General features: G+C 43.2%; 1 protein-coding gene and 1 non-coding gene across 3 annotated transcripts; both read right to left on the bottom strand.

The window, feature by feature from the left end:
* Positions 1-2,678: 2,678 nt before the first annotated feature.
* On the bottom strand, positions 2,679-26,122 carry SNX5 (sorting nexin 5). 2 transcript variants are annotated; one of them, XM_029221122.1, is made up of 14 exons: positions 25,975-26,122; positions 25,654-25,735; positions 16,075-16,179; positions 14,848-14,958; positions 13,678-13,799; positions 12,499-12,622; positions 11,726-11,821; positions 10,410-10,515; positions 10,252-10,327; positions 8,915-8,954; positions 8,739-8,825; positions 7,338-7,497; positions 4,750-4,835; positions 2,679-3,501 (listed from the first exon to the last, which is right to left on the bottom strand). In XM_029221122.1, the coding sequence occupies exons 2-14, from the start codon at positions 25,702-25,704 to the stop codon at positions 3,451-3,453; spliced, it is 1,215 nt and encodes a 404-aa protein (XP_029076955.1). In that variant the 5' UTR covers positions 25,705-25,735; positions 25,975-26,122; the 3' UTR covers positions 2,679-3,450. The 2 variants fall into 2 exon arrangements, with proteins under 2 accessions (XP_029076955.1, XP_029076954.1); XM_029221121.1 differs by having other exon boundaries at positions 2,694-3,501; positions 25,654-26,068.
* LOC114895084 lies at positions 20,734-20,970 on the bottom strand. Its single transcript, XR_003793397.1, has one exon. It is a non-coding gene; the product is annotated as a small nucleolar RNA SNORD17 (small nucleolar RNA).
* Positions 26,123-26,126: the final 4 nt, after the last annotated feature.

Below are 26,126 nucleotides of genomic sequence, written 5' to 3'. Positions count from 1 at the left end.
TCAGTAAACAGTTCCTGAAACGTTAAGCATCTGGCCAGCCTTCCACTACATGATCTGTGCAGCAAGCTTCAGCAGAAATCCTATCCCGACCCCGCAAGCCTCTCCCCTTTGACTGATGCTAAAAAATCCTCCTTCAGCTGAGGGTGCACCAGATGAATTAATGCAAGAGCTGGAAGGCAGCCATCAGAAATAAAATGGCTGTGGGCTGGGATTATGGGCTCTCCTTTTTCCTGAGTGTTTTGAAGATTACAGGTCTCACAATTTAACAAGCTTTAAAAAGAGGTTTTGTAAAGCATGAAAGTAAGACCCAATTAAAATTAAAATCTTCCTAAAATGGCTATGTAAGTCTTTGGTTTAACAAGTGAAGACTGCAGGACCGGGAAAAAAGATTGCTGAAGAGACGCCCGAGGGTGGGAAGGCCAAGAAACCCTCACTTCCTCCACACTTGACTTCCGGGGGTCCTGCCCTCTTTCTGGTGGGACTGGCAGTGGAAAGACAAAGAAGCAAAAGGTGTTCAGGCCTCTGGACCACGGAGACCATTCCAAAGGGAGAGAGAAGGAACTCAACAGTTAGGAACCTCCAGAAACCAAGCCCTACTCTGGCATCCGGAACTGTAAAATACACTACCTACATAGGTAGGGGGAAAATCAAAAACATATTAACTGACTTTTATGGGATGTGGTAAAATAGGATTTTTACTTCCTAGTTTAGTTTGTATTGTCTGAATTCCTTTTTGGTAGTCAGAAGTAAAAATTAAAAACAGAAATTAAATGCCTTTTGAATGGCAACAAACTAAACCTGCAATAAGGAGTCACTTTGCTCTGCCCACCCAAGCAAGGGGAGCCATGCATCTGTTTTGAGGGGCATGGGGAACAGGGCTGGGGGAGGCTCCTCCTGGACCGCTCAGCTCCCAGCTGTCTCTCAAGTTCACAACCGGCCCCTGCCCAGCTGTGGTGCTCCCGGCCTTCCTTCCAGACTTGTCACACGGCCCAGCTCTGAACCCATTACCTCCCGTCTGTCTGACACCAGTCCCAGAACGCAAGGAGCAGCCTCAGCAACAGAGAGTGTCTTGGGTCACCCAGAGAGGGCTGCTGCTCTGGGAAGAGACCATCGGAAACAACTCAGCAGACACCGTGCTGCCCCTCTGTCCCACAAGCTGAGGGCACGTGTGGGATCTGGGTGACTCTGCCCCTACAGGTGGAAGTTGACGGTGCAAGGTGACTTCCAAATGGAAACCACATCTTACAGCTGGGTCTAGGCATCACCTCAGATGAACCTCGAAGGCAGCACCTGACACGCGCTGTATGTGGTACAGAAGGGTCACTAGCTACCAGGTCTCTCAGAGCAATCCTCAACCCTACAGCACACTCACTGAAGCTTTCAGAACACCCCAACAAAAGTCTCCCACACATCACTCAGAAGTGGCCCCAATTCACCCATGGGCTTGAGGAAAAGCATTTTAGAATGCTCTGTGCCCACCTGTGCCCCTGGAAGGTGCCTGGGCAGCTGTAAGTTTCCCACTTGGCTCTCCTCCTGCTGAGGCTGCACAAGGTAGCCCCTCCCTTGGGTCTGCACCCTCCGCCGCCCCCCAGGCGGCACACAGATGTCAGCACCCAGTCCCACAGCGAGCCTTGCCTTCCTGCATCAGGTCGTTGGCTCCCTCTTAGCCAGGTCGCCTGGCTCCTCAGGAAGAGCCCAGGTTTGCAGAGGCAGCAATGGCTCCACTGGCCGACGCGGGCAGGGAAGGGGAGGACTAGAAACACCCTCACCCGCCCAGAACCCCGTGCAGTTTCACGAATGACCAGCAGGTCCATGAGGACTTTAGTGCAGAAGGTAAACACAAACACTCTGAGATCACTCGTATAAAATTAACTTGAGGGGCACCTAGTTTAAAGCACTGCTGCACCTTACAGATCTGTCTGGTTCAGAAGGGTGCCCCCTTAGCCACCAAGCAGGGCCGGGACTTGGACCCCAGCGTCCCAACCACCTGTTTCACATCCAGCAACAGACCTAGTCCAAAGTGGCCCCCAGTCAAGGGCTGAGGCAAGGCGAGCCATAGCCAGAACTCCTGGGACCAGCTGTGACCCAGTCACACTAGGCAGAGTCGCACACCCCAACGCCACATGACGCCTGTGTTACTGTGGGGGATCTGGGGGTGACAGGTGTGCGGGAACCGAGATGTGCTTAGGAACCCAGACTGGAGCACAGCTTGTTTAAATGCACTCGCTTCCGGCACCACGCCTCCCTCCCAAACGCTTTACGTGAAGGGAGCAGGAATTACTGTGTCTAGGCTCGTTTAGTAAATTTCAGTCACTGTAACTGGCTGGGAGGGCAAGACTTCAGCATCAGTTTAACATCAGAAAAAGTCACCTATGGTGTCCAAAGCCAGAGTTTTACAACCCTCACACCAGTTACAGCTGATTAAAACACAGGCTAAAGGAAGTAAACTTTTTACATAGTCTCAAAGTACCTTTCGAATAATTACAAAAGACAGACATAAACCTGGCAGGCACCACCTTAAGGCTCAGTCACACCGATGATGGGACAGATATACCCTTAAAGACAGGTCTGTAGTCTTCTAAACTGTTAAGATTAGAACAGAGGCTGGGACAACGCTTGGCAGATACCAAAGCCCTCACCATCCCCAAGGCTTAGCTGCAAGTGCAGTCTCAGGGCGCACCTGGCCTTGTTTCCCACAAAAACACTCCATAGTAGAGCATGGATTATTTTATTGTACACTTTATAAAAAGTCCAAACACACATACCGGCCCTCCCCCCATTAGGTAGGGGGTTCACATCTTTCTTAATGTAGATCTGGCCACCTTCTAAATTAGGCCTTATTACTTGTTCTTATACCCTTAAGATGCTTCTCTTCCCTCAAATATTTATCTCCCAACTACAAAAATGGAGTTGCAAAGGGTGTATATAAAGATATGAGATTTTTCTTGCTCTTGTTATAGTACAAACAACTCAAGGTGCTTAAAGAACCAGGAGAGTAAGAAGGGGAAATTACCTAATGAAGAGATGGAATGTCCCTTACCTGTAACAAGCGGCTGACTCATCTGTTATAATTGGCACCTACCCTAAAGTAACCGGTTTGTAGGGGCATGGGCACAGGGAACAGCGAGGCAGTGTATACCAGACCACTGCTTACACAGACTCCAGAAGGCGCAAGATTCCCGCACCCTTTCTTAATTACGAAAGACAAATTAGAGGAGAACCCAGTACTTAGATTCTACCCACTCTGAGGTATTAAATGCATAAAGATTAGTTATGTCGAAGTAGCATGCAATAGAAATATTTTTGAACCAACATGGTTAAGTGTTAAGATCTTTAGAAATCAAAATATTTATTCACATAATTTTAAACTAAAACCAAAGGTAATAAATCTTCCGTGGTAATGATCTGAGTGCAAGTGATGCGGGCTTTCTTCACATTCACGTCCTTCGTTCAGTTGTTCTTGAACAAGTCGATGCAGCTCTGCAGGAGGGAGACGTTGTTCTAGAAGACAGACGTCGGGGCACTGGTGAGGCATGGACCTCAGACCCACCGACTTCACTTGTCACAAGACATCTGGCCGGGTACTTGTTTTTCATCCAATGACCCCTGAACCACAATTCCCCTCATCCCAATTTCACGTTGGGGATTTCCTCACCCTCAGAAGGGCTGGTCAGCACTTCAGCACCTCCACCCCACACCCCAGGTTTGCTCCCACTGCAATCATGCCAATCCCACTCATGTGACTTAACCTAAATGTGGTATTTGAAAGCCTTGGAAATACTGGATAAAAAGTTGTTAAAAAGTAGTTATGGGTGAGATTATAAATGAGATTACAAATGATAAATATTCACATAGGACTTGGCAGGAAATACTGTACAAAGTACTCACTTTAAAGGAATTCAAAAAACCTAGAATACTCAGAACACTATCATAAATGACCCATAAATGATACTTTAAAACTCCAATTTAAAAGGTCATATACACAGCAGGACTTAAAGAGGCAAGTGAGTAAGCATCTCTGTTGTGGTCAAAATAAAGGAATTCAAAATACATACAAACGTTCAGTCTTCCTGCTTTAACCAGCACAGATGGCCAGTGACAGTGACCTGACTGCCCTGGCTCAGACAGCACCCTGAGGCTCAGTATCTGCTGTACCCAGGAACCACCCAAAGAGCCCAGAAACCCTGAGTGAATGAGCCTGGGCACAAACAAAAACAAAAACAAAAATTCCCTAAGAGCTCCCCAGTAGGATTCTAATATGCTCTAGCACTGAGAACCACTGTTCTCCATCTTTTCTGGGCTAAATTATGCTACAGACATTATGAGGAAGTTTTCCTCCTTTTTAAACCAAAAGGGAATTAATATCAGAAGACACTTAGCAAATTAGAAAACTATTTAAAAAAAAAATCTTCCATGAAAACTCCAGATAACGAAGAGCTTATAAATGCTATGATGGATGCTCACAAATTACTGGAAAAACTCCTTCAGGGTGTGGCCCACAAGGACGTCAAGAGAGAAGCTGGGTAACCGCCACCAAGAATGCTCTTCCCAAAAAGCAGTATTTCATCAAGACATACGGAGTTTTGCTTTGCAGTGGAAAAAATACTCTGACAAGTGGCTCCCACCCACACCTCAGGGGATTAAAACCACAAAGCAAATGCCATCTGCTTGATGACAGTGGAATAGTGAATTGGTAAATAACTTGAAAAAGACCCCCCAAAGTTGACTTAGTTTGAAGATAACACTTACCCTGGCATGCTTTATTTCCAGTTCAGACATTTCAATCAGATTCTTCCTAAATGCTGCCACTCTCTTTCGTTTGAAATTGATTAGCTCTACAAAGCAAAGTTTACCAAGAAAAACAGAACAATCTTCATCTTTAACTTCCAAATACCATTTTTACAAATAAAATGATCTCCAAAGCTTTGGTACCCTACACCACATTTTCTCACATTTTTGTTATCTCTGCCATTGGAACACACCCCCAGTCACCAAGAATGGCCCCTGAACACCTGGAGGTTTCTGAGTTGAGCTGCCTTGCCCTTTCCCTCTAGGAACCAGTGCTTGTGGAGGGTGGGCTAGGGAGGTAGTGGGCCACACATACTTGCACCAATGACCTTTTTTATGGATCATTTTTAAACTTTGAAAACTGCTTTTTTGTGGCTATTTCTACAGAACATGCCACCTTTGTGTCTATATCCATCATGAAAATTCAGGATCACTGTCCTATCAGACTCCCTCTGATTCCTTCCACACACTTGTGAACTCAGGCTCCACCCTGCAGCTCTCACCATCATTCCTGTAATCAAAATCCTCCCTTAGCTTAAGCTGGTGCTCAGAGTCCTGTATCCTGTCTACACAGCACCATCCAACAGAAATGTAATACAAGCAGCCACATTAAAAAATAAAAACTCAAAAAATGTACAGTGATGTTAACGATAGTAACTCGGATACATCAGGCTGGTTTTGTCAGATGTCAAAATAAGCTCTTCTCCTTCCCTCCAGGACCAGAACTCCAGACTGACCCATCTGTCTCCCAGGACACCTGCCCACTGCCCTGTGCTTCTGCAAGAGTTCCCATCAATTCAGCCACAACCTTAGAACCTCAACCTAAGACAAACAGGCTAGGAGCCATTTATCTCATTATTCTACAGAGTACTGCACTTTTAAATAGTGTACACCCAGGCTTACATTTTGAATAAGGAGGGTAAGATCAAACAACAAAGGGACAAACCTTGGGCAATAGAGACAAGCCTAATCTGGCACCATTGTAAAGCTTTGTGGCTTCTCTTTAAAAAAATTCTCAAAGCCACTAAACTCTGGCCTATATAATAACCTAAGATTTCAACTCAGTAGTTTTGAAGTGTTCTTTTTCCTTATAAATTTAAATTAGCTGTTTTTTTTAAAAAAAGCTAGAATTTTTATTTAAACTACAGTGCAGCGAGAAAGAGGTTCCTCTGAAAGAATACAAAGGGCAGCCATGGGAGCATGTCTGCAGGCCATTTGCAAAGACGTACAGAGAAGCCCTGTCCCTCAGTGAGGGCACCGGAGTCCTGAACAGAGAGAAGCCAAGACAAAGGAGCAGAGCGTTTCCAGATACACCAGGACTGCAGCGCCACAGAGGAGGGGGAAGTTCTGAGGAAACAGTCTTATAATGAGATACGGATTCCACATGGAAACCTGAGTTTGAAGGGGGAGGGTGTTTTGAGGGTGAATCAAGTGTCCACTCTAATTTACATTCACATTCTGGAAGACACAGTCTTTACTTTTTGCTCTGGCATGTTCCATGGCCCCTAAGAACTTCAGGGCAGGGAGATTCCCACTAAGGAAAAGACTATCTAGAGTACACTCATGTTCAATGGACATGGTACACCATCTCCCAATTTTATTTTTTTGGCCATGCTGCGTGGCATGCGGGATCTTAGTTCCCTGACCAGGGATTGAACCTGTGCCCCCTGCATTGGAAGCACAGGGTCTTAATCACTGGACCACCAGGGAAGTCCTAAATTATATTTTAAAAGCCCCTTACTCTGGCATGGTAGAAGGCAAGAACCAACCCTGTGGAGATGGAATACAACTGAGTCATTATCACAGACTCATGATCCCTGAAGAGTATATAAGTGTATGCACACATCCTGATATTTCCCCACTGTTGGCTGAAAGGTCTAGAAGCAGAGGCACCCCAGAAGAAATGAGCACACGTAGCACTCAATCTGGGCTCCTGGAAGAAATGGCGATTTTCATGGCTGGAGTAGAAAAGGTCTAAGAGTAGCACAAAACATCTAATCCTCAAAAATACGGGGGTGTCATAAGGCCATGCCAGCTTTAAGGGCGCTCTCACTGGCTCAGTCTGGACAGTAGGAACACCAAAATAACTTCGTACAGTCATGAATTTTAAAACTTTTTGAAAACAGGAATCCATGGGTCTAATGAAGATGATAAAAAAAAAAATATGGGAGAGAAGGGAAGGCTTGTGTTAATAAAGGACAGACAGCACCAAGTGCTGACCTGGAGGAGAGGGGGAGAGGACAACTCTGTATTGTATCAAAGGTTACCAAAGTTGGTAACTGTACTGTAGGGATGTAAGAGAAACACAGCGAAGTTTTCAGGGATAAAACGACTAAGAAAGATACAACTTAATCTCAAATGGTTAAAAAAAAAAAAAAAACCCAGATATGTTTATAAAATCACACAAGTAGGAGCACATGTACGTGTGCAAGTGACAAGGCAGAGGATGTATGGGTGTTCTCTGTACCATTTGTGCAACTTCTCTCTGTAAGCTTCAGATTATTTCCTAATAAAAAGCAAAAAGTAAATAAAAAGTGGCCCCACTCAACCTTCTTTTGCAGATTCAGAAAGCTGTTCAAATTTCTGGCAGCATTCCTGCTGGTGTGCCTCAGCCAGCTTGACATCTTTGCTTTTTAACCGGGCCTTATCCAACGCCTTGTTTGAATTCTCATAGTCAATGAGGGCTTTAGTGCGTCTGTATAAGAGATCCTGAGAAGAAAATTAACAGATGTGACGCATGGTAGTTAAACCAATACCGAAAAACCTCTAGAACAGAACAGGAAGACTATCTGAAGTACTCTAAAAAACAGACAAGTACCTTGGGGCACTGCCTAAAATGTCAGACATCAACCACCTCCTGCACCGCCCCCGCTTTAAATCTCAACATTAGGCTGGTAATAGCAGTGCTTAATGCATTGCTGACGGCCTTTCCAGCATTCTTTATACGGATCAAGAGAAGGAACCAAACAGTGACGACTACAGGATTTTTTTTCTCTAAGAAAACATGTCACAAGACAAGTCACCTAAAATAAAACTAAACTATGGGGGAAAGAATGAATTTCTACTTCCTGATGACATTTTCCCATTAGGTATTTTCCTTACCTAATTTTATGCTGCCAGGTTTAGTATATTTCATATAAAAATAATTTAAACATTTTTCTTCAGGACAGTGTAGACAGTGAAGAATGCACGTTCCATTCCCAAAGGTCATTCTGCTGACCACTTCGCCTTGCTTTTGGTTAAGTAATGCTCTCTATGACTCAAAGGCTGCAGTGACAACTGCAATTCAATAAAAGATCACAACCCCAAAGCCTTTTCTGCCTCAGAAATAGCCCCTTTGGCATGTGTCCGGTTATCTCTGCATCCAACAGCATATAATCTCCCAAGCCATTACCTGTCTACTCGGCACCAGCCCTACTGCCCCTAAGTTCCTAAGCAATGCAAACTAAGGACACAATGTCACAAAAAAGGCACGTCACTGTGAGATGATTTCAATCTAAAACGGAACTGGAGGATACACACCCGCACCCTCAGAATATAACTACACAACTTAAGAACTGAGAGACTGATTTCCCACAAACACCTGATATACAGGAGACCCAGACTTACCTCCTGACCAGTGAACACCAGCCAATGAGCTTACTGCTGGGGACCAGCTCCCTCACGCCAACCATCTTACTGCCAAAGACTCTTCCTCTTTGCACTCCTTGCCCCAAAATACATCCCACCCCACACCCTCAATGGACTCTCCTGTGGCTTGCTACAGTGTTTCCCACACTGCATGCAACTCCTCTGCTACTCCTGAAGAAACTCGAGCTTGCCTCAGTTTACTTCTTTATTTAGGCTGACATCACTTACATGAACAATCCTGACAAATTCCCATCTTCTTTCATTTTTAACAAAGAGAATACATCGGTATCATCAGACCTCTTCTGGGAGAACTCCCTCACCTTAGCAGCCTCTATGTTGAGCATGTAGTATCGGAGGAGCTCTGTCAGCTTTAAGTCTTCATCTGAGGAGACTCGACTCTCTACTTTCTGTTAAAAAATCAAAGGCCACCGTCATCTAAGCAGAAATCTACAGATTATAAAACACATACCTTGAAGACCAACATAAAAATCCTTACCCTAAGTTTTTCAAATAGCTCAGCCGCCTTCAATAGGTACCTGCAAATATACACGATTTTGGCTTACAGTCTTAAATCATGTATGAAATATGATCTTATCAATGCTCTAAGACATGAATGGGCAAATTCAGGAGTCCTAGTCTGTGGCGCTTTATAATTAACTTATCAAAGCAATGCTTTCATCACAAGTGGCCCAAACTAGCAGAGAAGATGGTTACGAAACCGAGCACATTTCCAGTGCCGCACTCACCAGCATTGGTCTCTCTTGCTGCCCCTCAGCCACCTTGCTGTGCAGAACCTGTGTCCCCAAGTTTTTATCCGCTGTTAAACTTGTGTTAGCCAAGGTCAGGTTCTAAGCCATAAATACGCTACTAGTTTGTCTTGGTTCTGCCATCAGCCTGACTCCCATTTTCAAGTCTGAAATACTAACGCCCCCTAGACCAAGCCTAGGTGTAAGTAGAACACAGTCATTTGACAGTAACAGTGAGGGGTGGTTCCAGGATACAGTGCCCACCCTGCACAGAGACTAAAATCCACAGTTGATCAAGTCCCTTATCTATATGGTGTACTTGCATATAATGCACACACACACTCCTGTATATGTTAACTCATCTCTAGATTCCTTATCACGCGTAAAATGTAAATGCTATGTAAATAGTTGTAAGTACACCATAAATGCTATGTAAATAGTTGTAAGTACACCATAAATGCTACGCAAATAGTTGCTGATGCACAGCAAATTCAAGTTTTGCTTTTTGGAACTTTCTGGAATTTAAAAACAAGTATTTTCGATCTGCAATTGTTTGAAGCTGTAGATGCAGAACCCACAGACATGAAAGGGGCCAACTATACCATCTCACACCAGAAATAACTAGAATGAAGAAACTGTGAAAAATTAATATAAAAAAATGCTCAAAATCAGACTGGGGTCATTACTTTACCCTTATGGCTACCTTAACCAAATCTCTTCAAGTCAGCCCAGGGCATTACCGAGTAAAGCGCAAGCACCATTTGCCAGAAAACACAAAGCAAACTTCTCTCAAAGACAATTCCAAAATCAAAAGAATCAACAACAGACACATGTAAGTTTGACAGAAATAAAGGCTTTGACAACAACTATCACGTTTGGTACAGAAGTGCCCTGAGTCCCCTACAAACGTCTTACAAGTATTTATGTTCAGAGGGTGTATAGTATAAAGTGAGTGCTGGAGACTATGGTCCACCCGAGATGGGCTTGGCTCAAGAGCGGAACTGAACCTGTGTAGTCATTACCCATTTTACCACCCAACAGTTTTCAATTAGGGGATTAGAGAAAATGTTTTCCAACAAAAACTTACTTTTTGATGACCGTGGGCTCTTCTAAAGCCAGGCTATGCAAGCAGGCTGCGGTGTGGATGTAATCGTCTGCTACATCTGCAGGAACAAGGATAGCCCTTTTATGTGAGCAGAGCTGGCACATTAGCAGACTAAGGGGCTAATGGGCAAAAGTATTTACTTTTATGAGCGCTGGTCATTCTGTCAGCCTTTGCACAGGAACCCTTGATCCTATCGTAATAGTTACTGAGGAAATGCTTCTCTTGCTCAAAGAAGTCATCTACTTCCTAAAGGGAAGGAAAAAAGAGGTCTAAGAAGCAAAACTTCTTACAAATATGTATTTTATATTAGAAAAAAACACTAAAAAAATAACCTTATGCATAAGAAGTTTAACCCCTAAAGACTAGGGAAATAAAAATAATTTTTTTTTGAAATGCACTTTTTATACCTGGGATTAGGAAAAGTGAAATGCTGGCAGGAAATGTCAACAGAGAGAACCATTTTGAAGAGCCATTTAGCACAGCCCAGTAAAACTCAGCATCCTCTCTAACCTCCAGCAATTCCGCTAGAGCAGTGGTTCCGCCCAGTGGGTGGCTCCCTCGCCTCGGATACCTGCACCTGCCAAACGTGTTCGGTTCCAGACTGGGAGGCAACGCTGGCATCTGGTGGGCACTGACATGGGATGCCAAATGCCCCCGCAATGCGTGGGGACAGCACACCTTCAGCTGTGCCAGAGACAGCCCCAGAGCTTCCACATTTCTGACAACGCCCTGTGTTTCTCAGCACCTACACCCTGGGCTCCCTACTCAAGCCCTGAAGTGGCAAAGTCAGACACCAGACAGTAACTGTTATGGTAGAAGGGAGGGGCGCTGAGGAGTGAAGAAATAAACCACACCTACAAGGCTAGTGAGAAACTTGTACATTTATTTGATGTTCTAGAACAGCACTGTCCAATAGAAACATGTGAGCTACACGTGCCGCTTAAAACTTTTGTAGTAACCACATTATAAAAAGAAACAGGTAAAACCCATATTTTATGGTTCTTTCTTCCTATCAAGTCCTTGAAATCCAGCATGTAAACAAAACATAAAATTCAGTTCCTTTATTACACCAGCCAACTGCATCTGTCAAGTGCTCTACTGCCACCTGAGGCTGGGGCTACCAGGGACAGTGCAATTCGGGAGAATAGCATGAAATACTGGTTTTGTAGCTTATTTTTTTTAAAAAATAACTGAATAACCTCTCCTTACAGAAAAGGAGAAAATGAAGATTTAAGTGTGGAAAGGTTCTTATCCCTTCTCCTGGGAAAGAAGAGAGTATTTTTGGAAAATAAGTGAAAATTCAATAAGCAGATAAAAATAACCAAATTTGAAAAAAATTATTTACATTTTTGAGAAGCTAATACCATTTGTTTCACAAATATCTATTCTGAAGAAACAAAAGGTCACCTATTCACACAAAGAGAAGAATTTTCTCAAACAGCTAGAGGCCACTTACCTTAACTCCTGAAAAAAGAACTTCATCAGCACTTTTCACCACACTTTTGAAAAAGCCACCAAACATCTCTTTGGTATTTTTCCGCCTAACACTTAGCTAAGGAGAAATCCAAAACAGTTAACGGTACATATATTTCCCATCGAGTCCTGAACACATTCCAAGTAACTGTTTACTAGTATAAGTATACACTTAAGATACCTCTAATTCCATCGTTAACAACAGATCTAAAATATCAAATAAACAGCTAAATCTAAGCACAGGTTGTAATTCTAAAAGTGTGACTTAGGAGATATTGTGAAAAACTATCTAGGTATCAATATCAAGTCTTAGTGCCTTTAAATTCTTGATAGAATTACTGTGCTGTTATGCTGATTATTCACTGGTTAGAAGACCTGTGAGGAAATGTCTAGGTCAGGGCTTGCCTCATACATATTAAACAGCAAGAAATGTAACGTATTTTTGTAAAAAAAGCAAGCATATGTCTCCCTTTCAATGAATAAAACAAATGTGGATCAACTTAAATTATTTTGAATAATCCCAAGCTTAACTGAGGGGAAAAAGGTCAAAATATTTACATGCAACATTTTATAAAAATGCCTTACACGTTGGATCTATTGCCCTGGGGGAGGTAGGCAAGGGGAGGAGCATCTAAGAAAGGTTTCTGTTGTGTTGATAAGAAACTCAACCTTGAAAGTCAATTTTTTAGAAAATATATCAAGTATATTCTTTGTACATTTTAACTGGATCATGGAAATGGAATAAAAATGCCTTACATCTTGATCATACTCCAGGAAAATGTGAAAGTTGCGATCTTTACTGAGAACAGGGTGAGAGGAGAGCCGCTGAAGAAAGACTTCATGGGAAGACACAGTCTTCTTGAAGACCGCGAGATACTCACTGGAAGAGAAGCGCACAAGGCCTCAGCTCCTGACCACCCAACACTGCTCCCCGGGACCTCACTGCGCTGCTCCTGCAGCCATGCAGAACACCTCAACTGGACCCAAAGCAGCTTGGTATAATGTAGCATCCAACTAGGTAATAAGGCAGTTCTCGTTTTGGAATCTGTGGAACAGCCACCGAAAGGGGAAGCGATATAACCAGAGTTGATAGGGTACATCTGTGAAGCCCAAATCCACGTGTACTTAAGCACAAAACACTGGCTTCTTTATAACCATGAAAACCCTTTAATTTTGCAGCCATGTACACGGCAGTGAGTCTAACAAAGCCTGGAACCATCAGAAACTACTAAGTGGCTTCATCTTAATCTACACACTAGAGATGACTCTAAACTTCCCAACAGTAGGAACTTGTCTGTTGTGTTCAGCGCTCTATCCTCAGAGCTGTCCACGGGGTACCAGGCTAATGGACCTGTGGCAGCATGCTGAAGAGACTCGCTGAGATGGACCCCGAAGAAGGGAGGGAGCCAACGGAAAGAAGTGCAAGGATGGCGTCATAAGAAACTGTATGCAAACCTCCAACTATGATACAGAATAAAGAATCCATTTTTCTTTGAAAGAATTACAACCAGATTAAAAGAGCCATAGCTGTGGCTATTCTTAGAATGCTTCTTTGTAGCAGCACTCACTGCCATCTAGTTTCAACTATACTTCCAGTAAACAAACTTCAGGGAAGAAAGTTTTGTAGATTATCACAGCCTGAAGACTTGTTTATATATAAAGACAAACGTTTAGTTCTTCACTTTATGCCAGACCAACACTCCATGACAAGCATGATCTACAGATAGAACCACCATCTACTCAGCGTCAGCAGTCCCCAGGGAATCAATGTCTAAAGTACAAAAACCAGGCCCCTTCACCCACACTCTGGAAAATGTGGTTTGAGAAGACAATAGCCAGGTAACTAACTGAAATTAGCTGTCAGATTCTCGTTTCTGCACACATCACCACTTTTATTCTCAAAGGGTAGAGCCCCCATCAAGAAAATGCACTTACGCTTCCAGCTCTTGCTTCATCTTGGCAAATTCTTCTTTGGTCATAGACCCTTCACCCTCTCCCAGTTTCTGCATCTTCTCTCGAGGGCCGTCGAAGTCAGGCTTTGCAGGCGCGGGCGGAATCTGCAGTCAAGGCAGTAACTCATGAGGGTTCTTGCCCCCGAGATGTGCAACTCAGTGCCTGTGCAAAGGAGGCAGGGAGCCCAGTGGGGCTGCCTGAAAATCAACTTGCACTTTTCTCTTAACCTTATTCCTTTCGGCCATTTAAAAGAAGTGTTCCCTACAACGGGCACTCACTTTGACTGTAATCATTTGTTCGGTTAATCACTGGACAGTTGGTAGGTATGACAGTTTATCCTGCTTCAACTGTCAGTTTAATTTATATATTACAATCAATGCTAAAATGCAGCCAGTGAAGTACGATGAAGGTAATAATCTCTGGATTTATAAAGGAATTTATTCCAGAGGATAAAAGATTCTAATTTTGTGTGGACATTCTTAAAAGCTTCAGTACTGATTTTGTTTAACTATTTGGCCAGATTCTTCAGCTGGCCTGGCAGGAAAAGCCATGTTTCTCTCTCCCTTAAAATCGGCTAAGGGACTTCCCTGGCAGTCCAGCGGTTAGGACTCTGCGCTTTCACTGTCGAGGGCGCGGGTTCAATCCCTGGTTGGGGAACTAAGATCCTGCGAGCTGCACAGTGCAACCAAAAAATAAAAATAAATAAAATCAGCTAAGTCTCTTCCCAGAGCCACGCATTAACTCTCAAGGGCCAAGCACAAAGACAACTGCCCCCTTTACGCCTTCAGCAGAACACACCTGAGAAACCCAGCACACACTACCACCAGAGATCAATTCCACTTGATGGCTGAAAGGAAATGCCAGAGAAATGCTAAACCCAAAGGTAGACAAGACTTTACACCATGAAACTGCTTACTCTCTTTTATTGTACAGAATATAAGACTATGCTTCATCTTACAGCTAAAACGCTATTTTCACATACTTTAGATTTTACCAGTAATAGCTAACACATACTCTAGTTGACAAATGAAATCAGACTTTTTTCACAACCTATTATAAAAAAAAGTGGGTAAAAGTCTCTCAAAACAAAATGAACAGCAAGGTAGAAGAAATTGGCTTCAGTAATTATCTGATTACCCAAAATGTACTTACAATAAGCCCAGCGTAGTCTGTAGTTTCAATAAGAGTGTCATGTAGCCACACAAAGTCTTCATGTTGCCTTGTAACAGAAAACTCTGGGCTCTGAAACGTGGGCAGCGTGGTCTGTAAAGAAAAAAGAAGTGACTGTTAACTACTATTTTCAGATAAAGTGACTTGGGTTTCATGCAGTGCACTATGGGAAAATTCTGCATAACAGAACATCCAGTTTTTTAATGAGATCCAATAAAGAACAAAGCTAAGATTCAACACGTTCTTTACGGAATTCTAGTCACAAAACTCCACCTTTCAGGTCAACTCAAACAGACATAATCACGTAGGCCTCACGATGCCTGAGTGACAGGTATGTTAATACCACCAAGCCACCAAGGTACACAGAGAAAACCTCGTGGGAGAGGACCTCATAGACAACATATTACCAATATTATGCTGGAGATGGCATAAACCAAGAGCTCTAGCTTCAAACTTCCTGACTCAAATTGTGCCTCAGCCATTTACTTCATTTAAACCTGTACCTCAGTTCCTCACCTGTAAAATGGGGATAACAGAATACCATAAGATTGTTAGAAAGAGAAAATTAAGCCCATGTAAACCCTTTACAAAAGTGCCTGGCATAAGACAAGCACTCAATATATTTTAACTAGTATGGAAGGAGAAAGGAGGCTAAAAATGTTCCTGAAAAGATCCCAAGGAATTAAACTTTCTATATTTTTCACAGATTGGCATATTGCTTTTGTCAAATTAAAAATCTGGAGAAAAATTAACACAACATTATTAATCAGTTATACTTCAAAGTAAATTTTTTTAAAAATCTGGAAGAAAAAAACCTCTTCTGAATCATAATAGGTGGGGTGACAGCCAAGAACTTAGTAAATATGGGAAAAGCAAGCACTTCCCACGCATGCAAATTACAAACAAAGGTGGAGTTCTGTGGCAGGTGGCTCCAGCTCTGTCGCTCTGTCTGGTTTGCTTCCCCACGGAGCAGAGCACAAGCCACACTAAACACCAGCAAAGCCCACAGCCCCAGGGCTCCACCACAGTAGAAAATGCTGTAAGAAGAGCACTCATCTGATGCTTACTAGGAGCAAGTGGAGGGAGGGGCCTCACTTAGCAGGAGTGCCACACTACACTCAGGTCACTAGGTCTCTTCTCACACCCACTGTGAATAACAAGGCTGCAACCTGGCACTGTTTTTATTACTGAAGTCATTCTGTCACTTACCTTGGTGTGCACCGTAAATTTGACTTTATCCCTCTCACTGAGTGCATCAGGTATGTCAATCTGAAGCGAGGGATCAACATTCAGGTCCACTGACACAGATCTCAGCTGAAATACATTTTTTGGCTATTAGTCTCAAGTTCATTTTAGTCCTAAAAAGTATCCTTCCAAAAATGGGGAGCTAGTAATTAAAAAGCAGTCTATACAAGACTTCTATTGTTCTATTTAGAACAAAGTTGAGATAGTATTTGAAACTGTGGGGAAACCTGCTCTTAAATGCATGGGTGGGTCCAGCGAATTCCTGTAATCTAAACAAAGCAACTATATAATTCTAATATCATGTACATTACATACTTTATGTGTACATGAAAAATACATTTAACCAAATAATTGAAGAACTGTACTAAGAATAAGAAGGCTTCAACTGGATAAAATGAAATCTTGAACTTCTTATTTACATAAATACCCAAATTACAAGAACATTCAAGAGGCGTTAACAGACTGTACGTATATCTGAAAGTTAGAGGCTGGGAAAACTTGGAAGTACAGAGAACAGTCAGGTGGTATGGGATCTTGCATGGAGAGGTAAAAATCCACTCAAGAGTGGACCTATTGATATTCAGGGACTGTCAAGGAGATGAGAAATCTAGACACAAGAAGTGAATTGTAAAAACCAACACAGGCCTTAATTATCAGAATTCCACTGCAATTACACATAAGGAAGAAGTGTGAGCACTGCCCTGGAAACAAAAGTAAATGATTTTTGCTAGTTGGAAACTCAGAGGAAAATAATATCCAACTCCAGTTTTGACTGTTTAAAAAGAATTCTTGGAAGAAGTGGACTGTTAGGAAAAAGTGGTTAAAATGGTCTTCCTTAAAAAAAAAGCTTTCCTACTGAATCTAAAATATGATAATTTCTTTCATTCTTAAGACAGACAAGCTGACAGTGGATCTGAAGGCCTGACACAAATAAGAGATTGCAGGGATTAAACATCTCATCCTTCCCCCAGCCCCCAATTGTAAACTAGTGCTAAAGTTGCCAGAACCCTCTAGACTATTAAGGAAAATGCCAAGTGAAGACTGGAGTTAAGAGGATGAGAGAACAGGGAATCCTGAGTATTTCCCTTTAAATTTCCCTTTGAATTCCTTTCTTCAAAATAAAAAGACCAAAGACTGATGAACTTCTGAAAATAGAAAAACTGGTTCTATTAGGTATGAAAAGATTAAACATATTCTCTAAGAACACATGGATTACTTCTCTCTCCTTTGTAGTATCTCAGAAACTGTCAGTACTTCCCTTTTTCCTTCAGCACTGTGACCAAGAAAAAAATTTTAATTGCAAAAACCAGAGTGAGCCCTTAGAACAATGGCTTTCCTCTAAGAACTAAGGCTCACGTTCTTGCCACCCGAACTTGATTTTTAACATCAAGTATTTTAAGATCACAATATACTTAACAGTTCCTTACATGTCAACCTAAATACATCTTCCAAGTGAACTCGTGATGACTCCTATGAAATATTTGCTTGTTTGGCTTAATTTTCACATGTCCATTTATGAAATCTCTGCAAAGAAAGATAAAGCTTCAAGGTCAGGGATACTTCATTTTATCACAGCTGTGACTCTCTGACATATTTCTGATAAAAGCTTCCTTCCTTCTGATAATTTATCACTGGGCAAATGCAGCATTTAAAAAGACCTCAAAATATACACTAAATTTGACTGCAGAGAATACTGGCCACCCCACTGATCTCATGTTTGTACACGTCAAGAGTCAGTACACGAATAAAGTGGGTCAGGTTACTGGTGGAAAGATGGGGCCGGCCCACGGACCGTGTCTAAGGTGCATTTCCCTGAGTTCAGCAACAAGAGCCATGTTTCCTGAGATTCCATTTCCTAACGAGGTCACAAATCCTGGTTTCCAGCAGTCTCTCAATTTCTGAACATACTGTCAATTCCATTTTAACTCACTCCCAGCCCAGTGAGCCTGTGAGCACCACAAGGACTGCCTTGGGAATTAGGGTTAGAAGACCCAAGGGGAATGTAATCTAGTAAACGGGGCTCATTGAAGCACCAGTCAAAGCGGCAATGGACTTCACCAGCGAACATCAGATGTCACCTCTTTCCCACACCTCCAACCATACAGAAGTAACAGCCCAGGTTATTCACTGTGTTACTATCTTCTTGTCAGCAAAGATATTTTGTTTTTTAGTCTAAGAGTGTGATGAGAACACAAAATAACAAAAACCACTAGAGGTTTGGAAAGACTGTGCACTATAACAAGATGCCAAGCACCCAGCTTCTCCAGCAGTAATCACTTTTGCCTAAATATACCACCCTAGGAAGGGACTCAACAATCCCACCACCTGACATGATAAACACTCCCACCCCACCACGAAAACAATTAAAAAAAAAAGAAAGAAACCCACAACAGATAACACGGAAAAAGTCTGCATTTGGGCCTCAAAGAATTGTCTGAAAAAGGATGGTGGCAAAATTCTGAGTATGCAGACCATCACCAACTCAAATGATCCCTATTCACAAGTCAAAGGAACTTTCTTGTATTGCAGCAAGATAACCCTCCAGATAATGAAGCCCATAAATCACCAAGGAGTAAAAAGTTGTGAAATGTTTAAAGCTTCTAAGTCAGCACTGTCTCCTCACTCCGGAAGTATCAACTGTGATTAAAAGCTCAGCATTCCTTTTTCTGCTTGGTCAACAGAACCAACACTCCATAGCCCCATGGCACAGTACTTGCTAAATAATCAACAGGGTGGAGGGTACAGCGAGTGGGTGACACGCCTCCATACACTTTCGCCCACTCACCATCTCTGCCCCCTAGCCTAAGTAAGTGCCCAGAGTGCTGCCTTAGCCCTGTTGGCCAACACTGTCTGACCTGGGCCACAGGTGTCAAAATGACTGGGACAGCTGTTTAAAGCAGTGGGGAGAGGCAGGCAGGAGAGGCAGGCTTCAGAACAGAGTCTAACCTTAGGCACGTTAACTTTCCCTTTCCCATTCCCTTAGGTCACTAGTGAGAATCAAATTTAAAACACATTTACTCTCCAATGTGCAATGTTGTTTTAAAACAGACTTTCTTTTGTAGATTTCCAAAGAAACCACTACATCACATACTCCAAGTTTTAGATGGAGTTTCAGTCCCCAATATACTTCCTTATCAGACTAATCCTTACAGTAAGGATTACAGTGATCTTTGTGACAAGAAAAGGGGGTAAACAAGCATCGCTTCATTTAGAAAACAAAATTTTAACTGTTTTAAGAAATCTGAAGGCTTGGTAAGAGAGCTGAAAAGGAGAAAAACTAAATCAATCCCTGTGCATTCCCTCACTTGTTCATCAGCCTCCCAGCTGGGGCACCTGACACTGGCCACAGGACAGATCTGCAAAGCTCTGAGCTGCTAAAGACCACTTTTGGTCCAGATCTCACTTATGACTCACTTTGGTACACAACTTTAATTTAACGCCATTGCAAAGCCTCCTCTTCAAAAGGTTAAGTGGCACACAGATGGCAAAGAGCACCTCTGTGGCTGGACGACACAGAAAGCCAGATTCAGAAATTCAGAACCCACAGAAGAAGATACATAAAGTATAAAAAATGTTATGGCAGCTGCAGACTCCAGTTTACATTACTGCCATATAGCCAAATGACAAACACAATGAGAAGAAATCATCTCCACAGTCACTCTGATCTGCTAGAATAGCGTCTAGGTGAATAGCCACGTAAGTCTAACCAGTTTTGTATACATGCAAGAAATTGAATACGCCAGCCCCTATATTTCCATCTTAATTTGAATGTTGCAAGGAAACTACTGCAGATAGAAGAAAAGCCTGCATGTATACACTGAAATGACTTTCCATTCTCCAGTACCGAAGCAGAAATGTACTTAACCAGCACATGCTACATCAGTGTGCCTCTCCTTCAAACTGTTTCTCTCCTAAGGATTCTGCTTTGCTTTCCCTTCACCCAATGGCTAAGGTACTAAAGACCCCTACCAGGGAGAGGGCCAATATGACAAATAATCTTTGAATGGTCTGTAAACAGCATGGAGCCAGAACAGGCAAGAAACAACCAGGCCATATTTCAGCTAGACAGGTACGGATACCTTACCTAATCCAATACTCACTAGTGAGGAAATAAATCCAAAAATGCTCTGCGGCAGACACACTGGATTTGCAGTAATTTCTGAAAACTGACTCACATGATACATACTTATGAAACATATTACTTTGTTACTGTTTCAGCTCACAGGAAGGAAGTGCTCTGTAAGAAATTCTAATACTGTATCTTTCTCCAAACCCCTCTTTATGGCTCAAATACTGTAATGGTACTGAATTATTTCTCACTATCTCCTCCCACCCTGAAGGTAACCAAAACTTGTCTGTGTTCTATCCCACTTATCCCTGAGGCACTGGTGCATAAAAAACAATTGAACTGACTGTGTGCAATACATGAGCTGCTTTTACAGGTATATGTGCTCATCTCCCCCCCCCCCGGCTCCCCCCTTCCTATAATTCAGCCCTGCCAGTATCATATCATAGTCCTCAAGGACAACAGAACCAAAGACTTCTAGATCTCAGTCTACTAACATAGATAATAGTTATGGAAATTAGCCACAAGCTTAACAACTAGATAAAGAGCTGCAGCAAGTGATCAGATTTCCACCACTCATCTTGGTGAGATGAGACCCACAGGGACCCATCCCTGCTGACACCAACCACTCTTACCGGTAGTCCACCAACACACAAGCTGTCCACAGTAGAACACTGCAGACTGCAGGGCATTTGGAGGTTACGCAGCCCAGAGTTCCTAGAACAGAAATCCAGGCTTGGAAGAAGGTCAGTGCAGCGCACTCAGCGAATGGATAAACTGAATCATCATTTCACAAGGCTGCAAGCCCACGAGCCAGTGGAATCCCAACATGGAACCAGAAAGAGATTAAGTTGAATTATTGGCTAAAATAAAATTCATTGTGACATTCATCTAATTACAATCCATCTAATTGCAAGATACCTGGATTATTTTCAGGAGTTCACAAAGTGAAACGCTGAACCACATGATCTATAATGATCTAGCACAGAAATTCTATTGGGAATCAACATACCACTGCTACAGAGGAAGCAGCTGCCACAAACAAAAAACTAATTTCCTCCATTCAAAGCTAAAGCCCCTCACCTACTACTAGATTTCATCAAGTCTCCCTTCCAAAAGTTCCTGGTCTATCAAGTCCACAGCTCCTTACTACAAAGCAGTCTTACTTTATGATCAACCCAAGATAAAATAGAAAAAGATTTGAGAATAAAATTTACCTTCACCAACAAAGATGATTCAGCAACGTGGATGGAGCTGAGCTTGAGCTTGTGTCATGAGTTAAAGATACAAATGGCAGCGTGGAGAGAAGAAAAGCTTGCCTGCTTCCTGGTGGGATTCCTTGTACGCTAGTCAGAGGCACCACACATTTCGCAGATCTTTCAGATATAAATATTTCAGCCCTTCATCCCTCACCAGATACCTGGTCCCCACTAGCACAACATGTAAGCTTTGTACTGCTCTTCATTAAAGATCAGGTGAAAGCCTTAAGGCTGGTGACATTTGCATTTGTGCTCCTCACCATTTACACTAACTAGACCCAAAGGCTTAGGGCTCTGCCCCTCAAAAACAAGTAAACCATAAACTCTTCTGGCAGAAAACGCATACCACAGATTAACATAAGCAACTATTTTGAGAAAACTACACTTTTCTCTCCGGACCATATAGCAGTGCCTGAAAAAGTGACACCAAATTTCTAAAAGGAAGGGGGGGAGTCAAGCCAAGAACCCAATCTCTAAACTAAAGTTCAGTCTCTCCTGAACCTCAAACTACAACTTCACTCCTCCCTGTGTATTTACAGTTTGCCTTTGGGGTATGAAACAGTTGAGAAATTCCATATCCCCCTTTTAGGGGGAAATCTCTCTTAAGAGTTAACTCAATGGCCAATCAAAAAATATACAGGTGTTGGAGGTGAAGTATTTTTTTTTTCTTTTGGGGGGGGGGGAGCTAGTTTCTCATGTAAAGATGTAGAGAAACTTCTCAATTTGAACCTGTAAAAAACAAATTTGCTATTCATTCAAGACAAGATTTCCCACTATCCCTTCGCTATTTCAAAAATAAAAGGCAGAACTTATAAAGCCCAAAAATACTTTTCTCTGAATAACTGGGTTCATTAAAAGGTTGTTTCCCTAAATACAGCCTAACGTCACTGTATGTGCCTTTCACCACTGGCCAGTGGTACTACTGACCCACAGAAGTACATCCTAATATCCTCAAGCAATCAGGACAACAGAGCAAAAAAGCAGGATTTTTAAACCAAGTTCCACCCTGTAGCACATTTCTCAGTGATCTTCAATTCTGCCCCACAATGCTTTGTGAGTACTGTGGCATCCGAGCCTCAGGTTTCCACTGTCCAAAGGGGGCAGTGAACTCCAACATGGTAAACACAGCAGAGTTTGTAACTCTCAACTGCCCAGAACCCTTTACCATTTTTTGGTAAGGCTCCTCAATACTGGGGGGAAGGCTAATTCTACCAAAGACAGTCAACGATCTGACCCACCCATATCACACCATTTTAGAAAGTTTAAATTGGTGATTCTCAACCAAGGGACATTTGACAGTGTCTGCATTTATTTTTGACTGTCACTGATGAAGGGAAGGGAGCTACAGTCACCCAATAAAGGCCAGGAATACTGCTACAATATGCAGGAAGGACAATTCCCCACAACAAAAAATTATCAAGCCCAAAATGTCAATCAGTAATGCTCAGGTTAAGAAACCCTGGTTTAAACTGAAGCTCTACATTAGATGTTAGTCACTTACTATGTCTCATAGCAAATGAGAATTTGGATCTCAGAATCCAGAAAATTCTCTCATAGTTGCCCTAAGCCATTTCTTCCTACAGACAAAAAAAAAAAAAAAGTGGGCAGATCATGACCTGCTATAGTAGTATTCACAAATGGGGATCTTAAGACACTGTCTGCAAGTTACTGATCCAGAACTAAGGCTTGGGCAGCTTTGAGAAGCCACACTTCCCGAATTTAAGAAGTCAAGCCATAAACATAGTACAAAACTTCAGTCCACACGAATCAGTTACTCTGGACTTGCTGCAGTATTGGTGAAAATTCAGGACTGTTCCTACACTAACATAAATTTTAACACTCTTCATCTAAGCTGGTGGAGAGTGGTGTCCCTAGAGACAACTTCCACACCAGTTAACAATCTGCAAACCAGAGCAGCAGCATAAATGTAAAACATTAATGACTGGCTCTGGGAAGGAAACACTGTCCACCCAAAGCCCATGTAACCAACTAGTGAAAGTTAAGGTGAAAGTAACAGCACTAGGCTGGGGAGGGCCCTTACAGATTCTCCTGTGTGATCATTTGCTTCAGTCCACTAACAAGTTAAGAATAAAAATCCCAGGAGACAATCAGGACTCACACTCCATTTGCCGTAGGTTGGCAAGACTAACAGGACCAAGACTCATCACAATAGACATACACCGAGTCTGTGAGTGGGAGCCTAAACGCGATGCCCACTGTTTAAAGGACCATTTGGCAAACAGGAAGCCTGGGTAAATACCTTATGGGAACAAGGTTCTGCATAATCTCCATTTCTCCCCCCCACCTTTAAAAACTCCAGACACCTTAGAATGTTGATGCAGCCAGTGCGAGAGGCAGGCGGGGACTGCACTACACCAGTTTCTTTATCGTGAAGATGCGGCCTAATGGTGTTAAAGGTTCAGTTAAATTTCTCAGGGGCTCGACTTAGCAAAACCTTACTTTTCTAAATTTAAAGACCAGAACACCATCTTTCCCATCAGTAGAGGACTAGTTAAAGAACAAATTAATCATGCAACTGCTTTCTGGGAAAGGAGACAAATCAACACCTTCAGCTCAAAAGGATATGACTAAATGGAAGTGCCAAGCTACCGGATATAGGCCAGTACTCCTGTTTTGCTGAACCAGCCAAAACTTCTGCAGGAGCACTCAAAATCCTCAAGAATTAATTATGTTCCCTGCCTTATTAGCAGGTCTAAACCTCAAGAACCCCTATCCTCATGGAAATTCCAAAGCAATCAGAAAGTTTAAACTTACATTTTCAGCAAAAACGTAAAATATTTCAGTTAACTAACAAAGTTGAATTACAGCAAGAGAACAGTTTGCCCAAGATTTGCCCTCCTGTTATTCCACTCTTGTCCCAAACTCCCCTTTGGTGAACAGTAAAAATCATCTAGACTTGATCCACATCCCAGGACTAGTATCAGATACCAGGAAGAAAAATGAAGCCACGTGTTACAGTAATATTTTATTAAGTTTACTATTTCCTTATTTCTGCAATTAAAAGAAAAGCAGGAAGACAATTCTATATAATCCTTTCCTGTAGTCACTAAAACCAGGAGCCTTCAGAATCCTCTTTTGCTCAAGGATCAGGATGGTGGGGAAGTTATTTTAAAAACCAACCACAGGTATACTATACTAACAAATAGGAAGATCGGTTGAAGTTTTAAAGAGCTGTCTAAAATAAATTCTGGACCAAGAAAGAAGATGGAAGGTAGGGGATGGGGTGGGGGGGAATCCATCTACCCAAATTTCTATTCAGCCATCTAAACGTCTAGAGAGAAAACTACCTTTGGAATGTTCTAGAAAGAATGGTTCTCAAGTTCCCACTTCCGGCTTTAGGGAAGGAAAAAAAATTACTTCTTTCCACTTTGAAAGAAATAAAAATACCCCAACCAAGACCCTATCCTCACGCTTCATTTCAGTAACTAATACAGCAGTGACCCCCTTGCTGAACAATCCCGCAGCCGTGTGCGACCTTTAGCACCACTAGATGAAAAGGTCTCTCCAAAGAGCTGTGGATCAAAAATGCCTTTGATTTCTTAAGAATGCCTTCCACGTTACTTAAATGTCAGAGCGCCTCGAATTTCTAGATTAGTTATTTTGATTTTCTGTTAGAAAAACGTTTCTGTTGACGATTCTGCACAAAACGTTGCGGCTCATACCAACCCCTGTATATTTCAAACTAACTTATAAGTAAAGGACCAATCAAAGTGGAGGCTTACCTCAATCTTCAATTGGTTATGGCGACATAAATTGACTGCATTAGTCACCTTTTAGACCTCAAGATCCAAGCGGCATGGGGGTACCTTACATCAACACGCAAATCTTAAGAGCTAAACTTAAGTTCAACTATTTGAGCACCTCCTAAAAATGACAGCACTCCCTCCCGGAGCGGTGCACTGAGCGCTTATGAAGTTGCAAGAGACACTCTCGATACCTGACTCGACTGAACCTCCCCAGTATTTTGGAGGGGCTGGGGTACGGTTTCGAGCTCCGTCGTTTGCTGCAAAGCGGGTCACGCGTGCACTGCGCGGTCTCCCCCGAGAAGTTTTAGCAACTTTCCACGCCGAGCGCGCGCTCCCGCGTCTCCGGCCCCTGCCCCGCGAGCCCCTCCCGGGAACCAGGGCAAGGAGCGTGGGAGTCTGGGTGACCGCCGGGGCCTCCCAGCCCGGGGGCCGAGGGCGGCCAGGGCCTCACCTTGCTGCGGTCCTCCTCCTGCTGCTGCAGCAACTCGGGAACCGCGGCCATGGCGACGCGGGCCTCGAGCGTGGCCGCCTGGCTGTGCGAGGAGAGAAGAGGCTGGGCCGCCGCCGCCGCCAGGGCTCGTGTCGGGGGCGGCCGCGGCCCCGCCTCCGCCAGCCTCTCTGCCCGACGGCGGCGGGAGGCCTCGCGACTCCTCCACCGTCCCAGCAGCCCCAGGAAAGGCGAGCGGCGCCCCACGTGCTCCCCCAGGGCAGCCTCCCCCGTCCCCGCTGCCGTCCATCTTGGAGCCGGGCAAAGAAGCTACGCGGGGCCTACCCTCGCTCCGAGCCACGCAGAAGCCGCCAACCACCAGCCGCCACAAGGACGCGGTGCCCCTGACACTCTCCCAACGAGGCGCTTCTCAAGAAAGGCTGCGCGCTCTTGGGGGGAGGGAATTTATTATTCAGTCAGAGTCCAAGATGGCGACG

The sequence above is a fragment of the Monodon monoceros genome, unplaced genomic scaffold (assembly GCF_005190385.1).
Source record: "Monodon monoceros isolate NGI ecotype Baffin Bay Population unplaced genomic scaffold, NGI_Narwhal_1 Super_Scaffold_13, whole genome shotgun sequence".
NCBI classification, from domain to species: domain Eukaryota; kingdom Metazoa; phylum Chordata; class Mammalia; order Artiodactyla; family Monodontidae; genus Monodon; species Monodon monoceros.
Note: the sequence above shows the minus strand (reverse complement) of the source record. Positions and strands in the feature narration are given on the sequence as shown.

Coding starts and splice junctions, on each gene's coding strand:
- SNX5 (XM_029221122.1), bottom strand. CDS start 25,704: ATGGCCGCGGTTCCCGAGTTGCTGCAGCAGCAGGAGGAGGACCGCAGC. Junction 16,180..25,653: donor AGGAGGAGGACCGCAGCAAG/GTGAGGCCCTGG, acceptor AATGTATTTCAG/CTGAGATCTGTGTCAGTGGA. Junction 13,800..14,847: donor CAGACTACGCTGGGCTTATT/GTAAGTACATTT, acceptor CCTTGACTGCAG/ATTCCGCCCGCGCCTGCAAA.